This window comes from Phalacrocorax aristotelis, chromosome 1 (assembly GCF_949628215.1).
Source record: "Phalacrocorax aristotelis chromosome 1, bGulAri2.1, whole genome shotgun sequence".
Lineage (NCBI taxonomy): Eukaryota > Metazoa > Chordata > Aves > Suliformes > Phalacrocoracidae > Phalacrocorax > Phalacrocorax aristotelis.
The window spans coordinates 99,610,714-99,625,667 of NC_134276.1; the positions used below are offsets into that span (position 1 = coordinate 99,610,714).

At 38.4% G+C, this 14,954-nt stretch overlaps 1 protein-coding gene across 3 annotated transcripts in view; it reads left to right on the forward strand.

Moving 5' to 3' along the window:
• The window catches only part of DSCAM (DS cell adhesion molecule), a 400,878-nt gene that overhangs the window by 246,408 nt on the left and 139,516 nt on the right, over positions 1-14,954 (forward strand). For all 3 annotated transcript variants that reach the window (XM_075099616.1, XM_075099606.1, XM_075099598.1), the window contains 2 exons: positions 5,469-5,588; positions 9,044-9,217. In XM_075099616.1, the coding sequence (XP_074955717.1) occupies positions 5,469-5,588; positions 9,044-9,217 (294 nt within the window). The remainder of the gene's footprint in view (positions 1-5,468; positions 5,589-9,043; positions 9,218-14,954) is intronic.

The window sequence follows — 14,954 nt, forward strand, 5'->3', positions numbered from 1 at the left end:
TCATGTGTTGTTCATTCTTGTAGGGTTTCCTAAAATGGGAATGAACTAATTTTGAAATAAGAAGCAGTGAAAAAGATTTTAATTGGTAACCAAAAAGAAAAAGCTCATAAATGTTTTATGAGTTCAATTTTTTTTAGATACTACCAGGAAAGAGAGTTCAAAGATAGTAGTGGGTACATAAACTATCAAATCCCCCCAAAAATGGGTAAATTATTTTTAAGTTCCTGTTAGTGGACATATCATAAGTTAAAACTGAGATAAGGTCTTTAAATACCTAATAAACTTCCTTAATGCATTTAGTGCCTTAAGTGTAAATGTGTTTTCATTTTGCACTTGCCAGGAACGTCAGATATCATTAGATAGTAAGGCGCCCAATGAGGAGTCCCTGAGCCTTGAATCTTCCAGATAGGAAATGAGTATCTGTCTGCTTTCTGATGTTTAGTGGTGGTGCTGGTGTGATGCAGCAAATGCGTTTTGTGATAGAAAAGCAGGGGGAGAAGATTTGTGGTCGCAGCTGGTGTCAAAACTCATTTACTTTCTTTGCTGGTGTTTACACTGTGGCTTTGAAGATTACTCTTGAATGATTCACTTCCTATTTAACGTTTTCATTAGACAAACCTGATCAACACAAACCACTAGGCACTGTCTCATTTTGCAAAAGTACATCTTTTTGCTTGAACTGCATAGCAAATGGTTTCACTAAACCAGCTAAATCGACCCCTTAGGTCCAATGACCAAATTTAATAACTCTTCATCTTTGCTAAAGTACAGTGTTTAATGATCTCATTCATTAATACATCAATGGTTGCTTTGGCTGATTAAATTTCTTCTATCATTTTGACAGTATGATCTAAATGTAAAGTACAAATATTCCGTGTAAAAATGAAACATTGTATTCTGAGCCAATGTCATAGATTATTTCTTAACTCACTCCAGTAGCCCACCAGAGAGGCTCATGTTAGAAGCTTTTAGAATTGCTCTCCAGTGTGAGGTACTAATTGCTGTACTTGGGAGCCAGAAGCATGTGCATAGATTTGAAGTCTAGGAAGGAGTGTGCGAGTTTGTCACCTCATCCCTGGCATAAAGCACAGTCAGAAAGGATTTACATAAAGCAAAATTAAATCAGGGAACGTTAGTATGCACTCATAAACCGATTTTGGTTAGTAGCTTGTGAAGTCCATCACTGTGAGCAGGGATGACACTGGTAAGCAGTATCTTCTTAGGGTACCAACCCATATTTTATCATCTTACCAGGATTGTTGCACACAAGGAGATCATAAAAACATTTTCCTTCCCTTAAAATGCCACGATGACATTCATGTTCTCTTCAACATCCTACTCTGATTGCTTTCATCCTTTGTTTTCCCTTTGTGAGAGCCTGAGACTGCTAGTCATAATATTGACTGAAAACACCTTTTTTAGGTCCTCTGAGTTCAGCCATTAAATAGCTTGCATCTGTCAACTTATTGCTTTTACACTAAACTATTCAACATCTCATTTCTCATCACAAATCCGTGGGCTGCATTAAATGAGAGAGCCTAACAGAAACTCACTGTTAAAGCAATTTTAAATGCCCTCCTTAGTGGGCTCAGGGGACTGCACTGCTGAAACAAGGGTGATGATAAAAGTAGAACTGTTCAGTCATATTTGTGAGCTATTTCACAGTGTTTCACTTCTAAAGAGGCAGAGGAGGCCCACACCTTTAAAACTAAAGAGAAAAGAGAACTGACTGCTTTATTTTCTCCATTAACTCTACTTAAGCATATCAGAAAAATTAACTTGGTTACAATCTTACTAAGCAAATTTTTGTTAAAGACTAATAAATTCCTGAAAGATAATGAAACAGTGAACATAGTTTTGTAATCTAAAGACAAGTATCAAAATGTAGATCAAGTAGTTAACTGCATTTTCTTTCAAAATATGGCAGCACATAGCACGGAACAAGTTATTAATTTGAAATAAGATTTAGAAGCAAACTATCAATGAGGAATAAAAATGTAAAGGTCTTATCTGTTTACTTCTTAATCATTTTGATGAGAAGAAAAATCCTGCGGTTTTACCTAGACAGCAACACAGAAACAATTGAAAATTCATTGAATAAGTAATTTTGTTTTGCTGTAGCATCTTTTCTGATTTCTATTGGCGATCTTAAGACTCAGTGATAAGGGTTCATGTCTTCAAAATCAAAGCAGCAGTTGGCATTTCTATAAGCAGTCCTAAAGGAAGGCCCAAAGTGTTACTGAATATAGAAATTGTTTCTGTTACTGGGTGTGGGCAGAGTTTTTGCCAAGTAAGGTTGAAACGTTTTGTTTATGGAGCAGTACAAGCAAACAGTATGAAGCTAATCATACACCTGGTTCTGGAGCTTATAGGGCAAAATTTAATTTCCACAGTTACCATTCTTGTATCATTCTGTATTAAAAGTAGTGATTAAAACTGACAATACAGAGAATATCGACCAAACACTTGGTTTTCTATTTATACACAAAATACAGTGAAATCGATGCAATAAAAAGACCTGTCCAGAGCTTGTCAGCATTAAAGGCACAACACATCAAGAATATCTACACAAGTTCATTAAAGATGTGGAAAGATGCATTTCCATAGAAATGCTCAAACACCATTTACACTTGACATATGTCCATTTTTCTCTATATATGCCCAAAGAGATTAGACAAAAATTTTATTTTAACAGATAACTTTAATGCAAATAACATTTTAAAGGCTGCCTTTATTCCATACTAGGCAATCTTGCTTAACTTTTCCAGAACTTTCTGCATTTGCCTGCCCATTTAAGATAATAAATTATTTCCTGAAAAATTAGCACTTCTTGCCAGTGTCATCTGTAGCAAATGAAGAATATAAAGAAAATGTTTTTCAAAGAAAAGGGAAATAAAACAGAGAAGTTACAAAAAGTTTGTATTGTAAGAGATTTTAAAAGATACTATACTCTTTACACTTTTTAGTGGTAGAGGAGTCCAGTAATTATCAGTCACTCCATTGCCTCATTTATAATCATTCACCTGTAAGACTGATACAATGGAAATGTCTGAGGTTTTGGGGTTGTTTTTTAGTTTTGTTTTGGTTTTTTTTTGGTCTACTCTCTGTATGGATAAGCAGCTTGTAATCAATTTTTCAGAAGTTGTGAATACAAATTTACTTACAGTTACTGAGGTGAAACAAACAGATGCCACCGTGCTGAGTTGTATAAAATCACATGTATCTGTGCAACTTATTGTACTTTTCACCTGCTTTGGAAAATAAGTACTTGGGAATCCCGTTGTGTTTGGTGATGAAATGAACTCAGAACAGTGAGAAAGTGGCAACTGAAGGAAATGTCTTTTCGGAGTAGATAATTAGAACAGGGTGGGTGATTGCCCAGGGCTGCTGTTGCTGGGATTTCGTGTTTGGTGGTTACCTATCATGAATTACCATAACATATGATTTGTTTGTCAGTGTGGCAGCCATTTGGAAAGCTGAAACATTTGACAGCAGTAAATACATCTCCTGGTACAAAGGTGTCTCTTGCCTCCATTGCTGTTAGTTCCTTCCATTTCTTCTAGCCATGTTCCAAACAGAACAGAACAGCTGCTTTGTACATATTTAGGCAATAAACAGCTTTGTATTGTAGACGTAGGATCTGGAGGGGAGTCTGGATTATGGAGGCACAGGGAGGAAGGCTCAAGCCATTGTGAGGTGTGGATTCTCTGCACCTGGAGAGAATATCTCTAGATACCTCCAACTTCCAGCAGTTTTGTCCATACCAACACTGGCAGCTCAAGTTTCTCATTAAGGAAAACTTGGGACTCTCTGATATAATGGGAATTGCTATTTGTATAAATTATGAGAGTGTATATGCTGAAAAAACTTTAAAGTAATGTATGATTGGTGCTACCACTGTGCTTCTGTGGTAGTTTTTCTGATGTATAAGTGGTATTGTATTCATGGCGATTATGAGATTTTCAGGTCCCTGGGTATATAGCCATTGCACTGATGATCCTCTTCTGTGCTGCCTTACACTTCCTTATGCTACAGCCCTCTTCCATACTTCCCGTCTTAATTTCTGGTATTTCTGGAGAGGCAGGCAGTGGGGGCTTGGGAAGACGGACTGGGTCAGAGCAAGGGGGGTTGGCTGGGCCCTCTCTTTTGCCTCCCCCAAATTTCAGACAAACTACGCACTGTCTGGACCTGTGGAGTTGTAAACCCTTGAGATTGTGTGTGTGTCCCCATATGCATACACTGCAGTGGGGCAAGGAAAGCAAGCAACTATTAGGATTTCTTTACTGCATTAGATCTCAGTGTATTGCTGTACTCAGTTTGAGAGGAAAAAAAAAATCTGTTACAGACTCAGTCACCTTACTAGATTTTTTCTGTAGCACGGTAAGAAAAGACAAAAAGAATAATATGGGGGATAAAGGCACAAATAATTTACTTCTTTTCTCAGGTACTTACCTCTTCATGCTCTGAACCAAGAAGGTCAACGAAGATCGTGACCTTAACTGTAACTTTATTACTACCATTAAGAACCTTTCGTTTTCAGTAACTTCTGTGGCTCTTTTCTGTTCTTCAGTTTTCAGCTTTTCTTTCAAACTCTTTCAAATCTGCAGGGTTCATTGAGATAATGACATTCAGTATCAGGCCTTCTTGGTAAACTGTAGGTCTAGCATTGTCAAAAGTTTTCTTCACTGTGTGTCTGTATTTGGAAAATTTAGAGCTTTTCCTTGAGATAAGCATCTCTTATTTTATTTGTGTATAAAAAGATATCTACTTTCCTATGTCTGGAAGACTCATTGCAGTCATTTTAGGCTTCCTTAAAATAAGTCTAATAATATGTATACACTGATGCAAATACTTCTATTCCAGTAAGACTTTTCTTCAATTCAGTGCAAGCAAATTGTGTTGAAACTTTCTATGGTTGTTTGGAAAGAAAAGTCCTATGAGAATTTATGGTTCAAACACCCTCATTTTAATATGAAGTCATGTGATTGCTATTAAACACTGTTATTTTTTAAGGTTATTTACGCTACATAATTCTTTTTTTAAAGCTTACCAGTTCACTGTTATTAAAGCAAAACAAAACAAACCAAACCAGAAAACTTCAGTTGTTTTCAGACACCTGTCAAACCTCTCCTTTTGTTAGAAAGTATTTATTTTCTGACCATGACAGTTTGATTCATCTTTTACTCTATTTTATAACATCTCCTTTGGAGAGATTTTTATTAACTTATTTTTGTATCCTATCAAGACCAGTGCTTTTGTTGTGCCTGGCAAGAAATACAAGGAGATTGTGCACAGAAAGAAAATAATCACGTAAAAGCAACTTTACTGTCACTGGATTGTCAAAAAGCTGGTTTTAATTTTTGCTTTCTGCTGTGAATTGTTATGCCTCCATATTTGACTCATCTGCCATTTTGAGCTACCTTGTAAGTTGCACAAATTCTCATGGCTCCTTTTGCTTCCTCCCACAGTGCCCCCTAGGTTTGTGGTTCAGCCCAGTGACCAGGATGGGATCTATGGAAAAGCTGTAATTCTCAACTGTTCTGCAGAGGGTTATCCCGTTCCTACCATTGTCTGGAAGTACTCAAAAGGTAGGACTCTTCCTGTGATCACTGGGGACAGATTAATTCTGGTTTAATAACAGCTTAATCACCTGTAAGTTACTGGTTTAATCTTCATATTGTCAGAGGCTGGCACGGTGCAATAAGGGAAGTGTCAGTCATGTTTATACTGTTCTTCTATCATCCCCTAAGCATGTAGGGCTGGCCATTGTCATAGACACAAGGATGCACTAGATGGACTTTTGGTCTGCCTTAGAGGTGTCCTGGAGCTCCGAATATGTGTACATGGTACCTATGGCCTCAGTGGATAAGTGATGAAGAGGATGGCTGAGAGAAAAGTGATAATGCTTTAGTTGAAACAACCTTAGAACGAGGTTCAGCAGCAGCCTTTGGCTGATTCCCCCCCCCCCGCCCTTCAAAATCCATGAAAACATGGCCAATGATATCTTTTCAGCAAAGAAGAAAGGTCAGGTAGCGTTAACATAAGCAGTAATTCAGTATGTGCTTTACATAATGCTTTAACATTTTCTTCTCATGTAACAGAGCATTAAAACTGGCCCCACTTGACCCTCAGTAACCAAAGGAAATTGACCGCTTTTTAATTAAAATGTGCTGCCTGCTAGATTGCATCTTCTGGCCAGTTGTCTTCTGGTTGGTTTTAGCAAGAAAACAAACTCTCCAAACTCTGTATCCAATCTACATGAGTTAACTCTTCAAAAAACAAAACTAGCTGCTGTAGAGAAGAAATCTGTGTGTAATGCTCCATGTAATTTTTGGTTTCCTTGGGATCAAAGTCCAAGTTACATTTGAAGAAGAAGGGTGGGGAAGAGATGTTCACATTAAAGACTATTTTTGCTTTTATTGATACGTTCTGGTTTGTGGCAAGAAGGGTGCAGAGCTAGAAATGCCATTAGTCTCAACGGTATATGTGTTTTTAATTATGAATATAGGTCACGAAGAAGTAATCCTACTTTTTCATGTTTACATGCTGAAGGAGGGGGCCAATCCAAGCTAGCTGAGTTGTAAGCAGTCCATCTTAATGAAGGAGAAAGGGATAGTGCTTTGACTTTAGTAACACTTTACCATCAAGTGACTGTTCCTAAAGTTTTCCATTAACAGCTCTGAAGTTTTTAAGTCAAATAAAGTTTTAGTAGACATATGATGTAGGCAAAGCCATCAAGCTGCAGTTTCACTTTTTGTCCAAAATAACTCCAGGTGAAAAGGTCAATGTTTTTGCAAAAGCCTGTATTTTGCTGGTGGATGACTGCAATTTCACCTGTCTAACTAAGGTGCCGTACAGGTCAATAGGATATATGCTACATCTTCCTTTAAAGCAATATATTATATAATTGGTTTGTGAGCAAGGTTTGTGCCAAATTCTGAAAAAATTACTCCAGGTGAGGCTAGCAGGAGTAAAGCAGTCAGGTCATAGCTCATCTGTAGGTACCACAACAGAGTAGAAAGGGCATCTGTACACCTGCAGGCAAGTTAGTGTCATTGGCTTTTTGTGTCAGTGAAAAACGGAAAAAGAGGGTTCATATTTTTGTACGTCGGGATAGACAGGTAATGGAAATAGACTTGCTGTCTCTAAAGAATAATGACAGTGATCAATACAGACACCCCATAATTAGCAAGAATCTGCTGATTTAAGTCCTTCAAACTTAAAGAGGCAATGGTCACACACTAAAACACAGGAAGCGCTGTCTGAGGATGAAGAAAGAGATTTTACTGTGAGGGTGACTGAGCACTGCCACAGGTTGCCCAGAGGGGCTGTAAAGCCTCATCCTTGGAGATATTAAAAAACTGTCTGGACATGGTCCTGGACAACCAGCTTTAGGTGGCCCTGCTTGAGCAAAAGGGTTGGAACACAGGACCTCCAGAGGTCCCTTCCAACCTCAACAGTTCTGTGATCCTGTGATTCATGAGCATGCAGTCCTCTTGCAGATTCATCCATGCAGTTGTGTGTGATAAGCTGCTGTCACTACTCAGGAAGGACTTTGGCTGTAATAGCAGTAAAAGTGTGTGTGAAGAGTAAGAAGCCTTTGCAAATTGTTATGCAAAATTTTGCCCAGTTATAGCTATCCTTAGGAGCATCAGCCCTTTCCCTTCTGTGAACACCAAATAGTTCCCGAACTTTTTGTGTGAAGAAATATAAGAAGTGAGTGCTTGCATCTGTCTAACTGGGCAATCAATTGCAGACAGATAAAGTTGGTGAAGCATAAATGTGCCTTCCAACAAAATGACAGGAAAAATGTCTTATTAAAGAGAAAAAAATACATAAAGGGGGAAGTAGGATATGCCTGTGACTAAAATAGATGAAAAATCAACAGCAGCAACTGATTTTTGTGAAAACATTATCCCTTTAACATTTCTAAGTTCACAGTATCAGCCACCAGACCTTCAGTGTAACTGTAAATCCCCAAAGTAAACACTTCTAGGACCAGAGGATTTTCAGTATGCATGTCTGATCTTTTTTAATATTCTAGATGTTGTATTCATAGGTTGTTATAGCTTGCTATTTTGTACTAAATCATTCCCCATAGTATTTATTCATCATATTTCTTCCTGGGCTGACTCAGCCAACTGCATATAGTAATTAATGCTGACAGATATTAACATCGTGTACAGAAAGTGGTATAAGAGAATTCCATTGAAGAAGACTATCTTAGGATTTCCCTGAAAAAAACCTGTCTCCTGCTGACAAAGTAGGTTGTAAAACCCTTTATTACAGGAACCATATCTTAATATACACTTAGAGAGTCCTTAATGCTGGAGGAACTTGAACTTGTGGTGGGCCTCTGGACAGTACGGCATGCTGACAGCATGGCAGTATCCTGTTCCCTATTCCCTAAATCACCCAGTTTCTTATTTCTAAGGAAAAGTAGGTTCTTTCTTAAAACTAAAGTTGATACAGAAATTTCTGGCTTCCTGTCTTTTTATGGACCTTCCATTTTTACATTACTGCCAAACATGGCACCTCATGCCTGATTAGTGGTCTGAGCTTTTTGTTTCTCTCTTTATATGTGGGTTTATGGTGTTTTTTTTAACAGTCCAAATAGATACTGGCTACAAACATGGCAGAACAGAGATTTTAGGTGTCATCAGTCTGTCAGATGTAGGAGGAAAGAAGCAACACAGTCACTGATGTGGTTTTCCATGTTACCCAGCATTTCATAAACAAGGTGCTAGAGGTCCCTTGAGTATGCCATGTTTACTACAACAGACATCCCTCTTAGTCATAAGAAATTCATTTGGTGTATGCATTAGGGATGCATACTTGTATGACTGTTCAGCTGTAATTGTCAATAATTTATCAGCCTCTAAATGTACAACAAATGTGCCTTTTTACCCATGAGCAGTCTGGAAATCTTCATTTTTTCTCTCCCCCTTCCTGGTTCTTCCACAAAACAAAACAAAACAAAAACAACAAAACCTGAGAGGCTTTCCTTCCTAACTAACCTATTTCCATGGGGGTCCTGCTTTAGGTGCCGGGGTTCCTCAGTTCCAGCCGATTGCATTGAACGGTCGTATCCAGCTTCTCACAAATGGCTCCTTGTTGATTAAACATGTGCTGGAAGAAGACAGTGGATACTACCTCTGCAAGGTCAGCAATGATGTGGGAGCAGACGTCAGCAAGTCCATGTACCTCACTGTTAAAAGTAAGAACTAAAACACTTCTCTGTGATCCAGATGTTACCATTGAGTGAAAAAGGCTTGTCTACTGCTTCCTTAGTTTGGAGGAAGGGGAGGTGGGGAGAGAGGGGAAAAGTTGGCTTTGTTGATTTTAATTTAATATTGGAATTCAACTGCATGTGGTAGCACTTGAAAGTTAGTATGGTTAATAAAAACATTGTTTAGTAGAGGGAGAAAAGGGGACTTAAAGATTAAAAGGATTTACATCTAATTTCAAAAATCTATATTATGTTTATGAGCTACAGCTGAGTAATGAAGGGGAAGTAAGAAAATTCTTTGATGAACGGTAAAAAAACAATAACAGAGGAGACATACACACAACAACTGTTACAAATCTCTGAAGCTGAAGAACATATGGATTAAAAAGTCCCTCAATCAGTTCTCGAGATACCATAGATAGATACTGTATGTACAGTTACAGTAAATACCACAAGATGCTATAATGTACTATATTATAGATACACTAGAGTAGTCATTTTGACTAAGCCACAGGCAGATAACTTTCAGAAAATGCACCTAATTCTGTTGAATCTGGCGTGCGTACACAATCTCAACCTGTCTGTACTTTGTAGGCACAAGAGACAAAAACAGTCCTGGTTTTAGGTGTATGTTAGCTATAACTCCTTCAGACGTGATCATAGATGAGAATATAGAGGAAATATGAAAAAAAAAAAGCTGTAGAGATAATATAATTTCTCACTAGAGAAAAAAGAGGGTCTTGACACTTCAGCATGCCAAATGTTCCTCGATGGCCTATTAGACCAGTATTGAAGGAGGTCACCAAGCCATGCACTTTCATGTTTGTAGGATTTTTGAAGATTGACTGAGTGCTTTGAAGTTCTGAGATGTCAATTAGCTTGAAAAAGGTTTACTCTTGGAAGTAAAAAGATGAGGGTTGGTTTTTTTTTTTTCCTGAAAGGAAGGAAAATCCAAGTTATTCTCCATTGAAGAGCTATACTTTAGATTACTAATGTTTAGGTTTAGGTGTGGTGTTTTTTGTAATGTCAAAGACTGAATAACTAAGTTCTTTGAAAGAAAGAATGTCAACTTTGTTAGATTTGCAAGCCCCAATCCCTCAGATGTCTTCTCCACTCTGATTTACTATAGTGGCTTCATCTTCTGGAAAAGAACATATATAACCCAACCTCTCAAGCAAGTATATTAATTGCTTACTTCTTCTGTGGATCAGCAGAAGTTCCAGCTTCTGTGGTTTCCATAACTGGCCGTTTTTGGGCCAATCTTCAACTGTAGTAGCAATGCACTGCTGTAATATGCTACAGAAAACCAGCTTTCCTCTGGCTGGCAGTTATGCACACTGCCTGTCTGATCACTGCATGCAGTTTCATGTGTGATAAAAGAGCATCCCTTATCAAATAAGAGCAGGAGCTTCCCTGGAGAGTCAGTTGCTGTTTGAATCTAATAAAAATCCCTCCGGCTCTGAGATAGCAGGCAAGCACGTCTGTACACCCTCACACGTCTACACTAACACGCGTACTGCTCCCAGCACGGCTGTTAGAGCAAACACCATTAGCGTGTTTAGAAGAGGCACAGCTTGAGCTTTAATCAAGCACACATTAAGGACAAGCTTCTTTGGGGAAGTGTGCCATGGTGGGCTTCAGGTAAGCTGGATTGCCTGTAGTGGTGGTGTGGTTATGGCACATGACACTTGCACCTGGTCAGGTGGAGTGACTCCAAAGTGAGGGCCTGAACCTGCCTTTATTCTCCCTGGTACTGTATCTTGTCATTCGTCGTTTTATTTTTCTGTGGTTGTTCTGGCTGCTTTCCTCTCCCCCACAAGCCTGTTTCTGGACTCTAGTCCTCAGGTATAGCCTTGCTACTAGATAAAAACCTTGGGCTTCCTTCATGAAATTCACAGTATTCTTAATTAGTTAATCCTGCTCCACAGGTCACCCTTAATGCATCCTTTACTCAGAGGCACAAGGTGACACCTGGCCCAGGCGGTTTTTTCTGGGTGACAAAGTTTGTAAGAAGCAGCCTTCCAAAACATTTGATGTTTGATATAAAAAGATAGACAAATATTTGGTTTGGTAGTTCAGGAGTGGACAGAATAAACATTGACATAATATACTTCCATCACTAGTTACCTCTAAAATGGAGACTTTTTCCTAGTGAAAAGCCAGCTCAAGCTATAAACCAACTTGGCTTGCTTAACAAGACTCTTAATGCTAAGAAGGAAATGGTAGCAATTCCACATACACATTTATTTAATGCCTCAGTGTTTATTGTGTGACACTTGCATGTCAGAGAAGCTGGTCCAACTTCTTGGTTGAAGGGAGATTGTATGAGGAGGGAGTGCAAAGAAAAAAGATGAGAGGAAAAGAAAGAGGCTTCAGGAATGCTAACAGAAATGTGAAAAGAAAGAGCTGCCAGAGTCATTCCTGAATCAGGAGCCACAGGGCTAGAATGGCAGCTGTGAAAGCAGAGAATCTTCACTTAACAGCTATTATCCTTCTCCTTTTCTTTTCAAGAAATAGACATAAAAATCATGATCAGAATTTTTTTTCTCTTCTTCTGAACCAAGTAGTTCTCAAATTTCTTATTCACCAAGTCATACAATATTAGGAAATTATGAGAGAGATCTGGAATAAGGAATCTAGTGCTGTTTTGAGAAATGACTCCTGGTGCTTGGGATAAGAAGACTTCTAAAGAATTTCTATAAAAGATAATGAGCCTTTAACATGAAGGGAAGAACTAAAATTATTTAAAGGTTGCCTGGGAGTCACAAGGGAAGAGATGTCTGCTTAAAATGGCCTGCCTGCCTGCCTTCATCTGAATAAACGTCACACTTCCTAATTCCACTTTAGGGGCTATATATAACATGATAGAATGGTATTGTGAAAAAAATTCCCTACTGAAAAGCAAGTTTTCATTAAGGTATGTATGTTCCTATGTAAATAATCTGTTGCAGGCAGTCATGTTAACTCTGCCCTTTCTTAAGTCCATCACTTATTTTCATGTTGCTGTGGAGACTGAGAAGTTTTAATCTTATCACCAAAATATTTCCAACAAATCCTGTCTGCCAAGAAAACAGAATTGCTTCATTCATTTTCCTCTCAAATATGCTTCTTAACTATTTGCATTGTATGTGTTTAATACATAAACTTAAAGTCATCAGTCAGATCCACACCTCCTTCCAGCAGGCACATACTGATCCCAGCTAATACCTTTAATGCTGTTTCACCACTCAGACATTTTTAAAAACACTTCTAAAAACTGTTACGTAAGACAAGAGCCGGTCGAACAACAGAAGAAGAGGCTGTTTGGGCAAGGGGTCCTGGTCACAGAGTAAAAGTGAGTCTAATACTCTGTTCCTGCAGCTACCCTGGGTCTTGGCTGTGGTAATTGACCACCCTGTGCTTCTGCTGCCTCTGCCTCCTTCAGTGCCTCTCACCCACGTTGACTATGACCTCTTCCAGGCAAGATTTGTTTATCTCTTTCTTCAGACAACTCATGGCACAAAGAAGTCCCCATCACATAACTAGCTACTACTGCAAAAGAAATAAAAGATAATAGTCATTATAAACACAAAGAAGCCCAAAAGATGCTTATGAAAAGGTTTTCTAATCTAGTGAAGCTCTTTCCTCCACTTCTAGCTAAAAGTTGTTCCACTGTACGGCTGAAGCACTGCAGAATTTGTTTATTAAAATAGATAGAAGTCTATGCCTGGTTTTCTCTGTGAAACTTCATCTGGGCAGGATAAATACACACTTCCCATGTGGCCAGTCAAATGAGTCTGCTTTGCTGCAACACCTGCAGTAAAGCCAGCAAGCTGTGATGCAGAACTCACTGTGCTCTGCTCACCAGGGTGCCTCTAAATGCTCATTTTAGTCTTTAGGAAAATAACTCGTTGTTGAGAATATAGGAATGTGGAGATCTGTCTGATTGTTACTTTTCCTTGTGCATGAAAATAGCATTTAAACATAGATGTTATCCTTTTGTTTATGTCCAATTTGTCATTAAAAATGCGTATATCCAACAAGATGTCAGTAAGGATGGCATTGCCTGTTCCGCATTTGCTAAGATAAATTATCCAGGCTATGTTGTAAAGGAAGATAAAAATCACCATCTCTAACACCTTCAAAAAATGTTTATAGGAACAACAGCAATCATACTATGTCAAATTCACCTGAGCCCAGTTATTCTGATATTTCTTAATCTATCCTTATCCATTTTTCACAGTCCCAAAGTCTGTAAACAGTGTTTTAACAAAGTCCCCTGGTCTGATTGTGTACTCTGTTTTACTGGCTTCTTCTCCAGACATTCTGCCATCTTTAAACAAGGGTTTTTTTTCATTTATTACCTTCTTCATACTTATTTTGCAATTATCCATTTTTGACCAATGGAGAAATTTAGCCAAAATTGGTAAAAATGTCTCGATGGATTACATGCATATCTCCTCAGAATGAAAGAGTAAGGTAAAGGGAAAGAAAAGGAAAATTAATTTCAGTGAACTGGAACTACCCTTGTGTCCCAAAGCATCCTTTCTGATGAGCTGGTGAGCTGGCCTTGCCTACCTTTACCTTTGCCCCCATGACAAGCAGCTCTCTCACCACGTATTTCATGGCAAACAAAGGCAAAAACTGTGTTTAAATACCAGGATGTGAATGAACCACAGTACAGCTCAGTTTAAATTCCAGGTCAGTGGTGATGGGTTGTAACTCTCTATCTGCTTTAATTACTTATTTATTTTCATTAAATGCACAGTCTCAAAGATGCTGTAAGAATGCTACGGTAAATCTTGGAAACACAAAAATTCTCCCTGGACACTAGTACTTTCTTTTGTTAGTAAAACAGCTCATTTTTTTCCTAATGAGGTCCTCCCACTATGAGAAATGCCGTTTTCTGCCTCTTCAGACCATTGGCACAGCTTTGATTTAGGGACTTGCACTTTAATCACCCATCATGTGTCATTACCCCGACAGGCGGCAGCAGCCGCTAGATACAAGCTCCAATAAATTACACCGAAAATCGCTGAAGCAATCCTTTGTTGATTTTCCTTTACAGCTATTCAATGGCAGATCAGCTGTCATAACAACACAGTGCCTGTGGCAACAGGGTGAAATTAAACGTGAAGTATGTTCAAGGTAGCTGGTAGAAAGCTGGAATATCCCTTTTCTTCTGTACATCCAAATGCTTTCTACTTCTCTCACTAATGCCAAGCCTGTGGCAATTGGCTAAAATGAATGCTTTCTCTTGTAAGATAATTGCCAGACGTACTGCAGTACAAATACTCAAGTGCTTTTGTATGCAAATCTTTGCAATACTCTCATTTAAGGAAAAGAGAGGAGGTAAAGCCTTCTCTCTTCAAAAAAAGAAAAAGCTAATTAGGTGCAAGGAGAAAAAGAATATAGCAGCCCTTTTCCTTTTCTTCAAGGCTGGCTGCACAGCAATGTTTCTAGCAGGAAGGTGAAATAGATTTCTCTCCAGCTAGCTAGCTAGACAGTGCACCTAGGCTCTGCTGTATCTATTCCATTTGTATCAACAGTATCATATTTATTGGATTTGGGTTTTTTTTCAGAATAGTTGTCTCTCTCACCTTTATGTTGCCCAAATAGCAACATTCAAAAGAAAGCGTGGGTGAGGATTATTTTCAGAAGTTTTCTTTCCATTGAAATTTTCACAGTGGATACAGAATATTGAGGCTTTCCTGAAAAATGGCTAGTCTGACAAAGTTGTGATTAT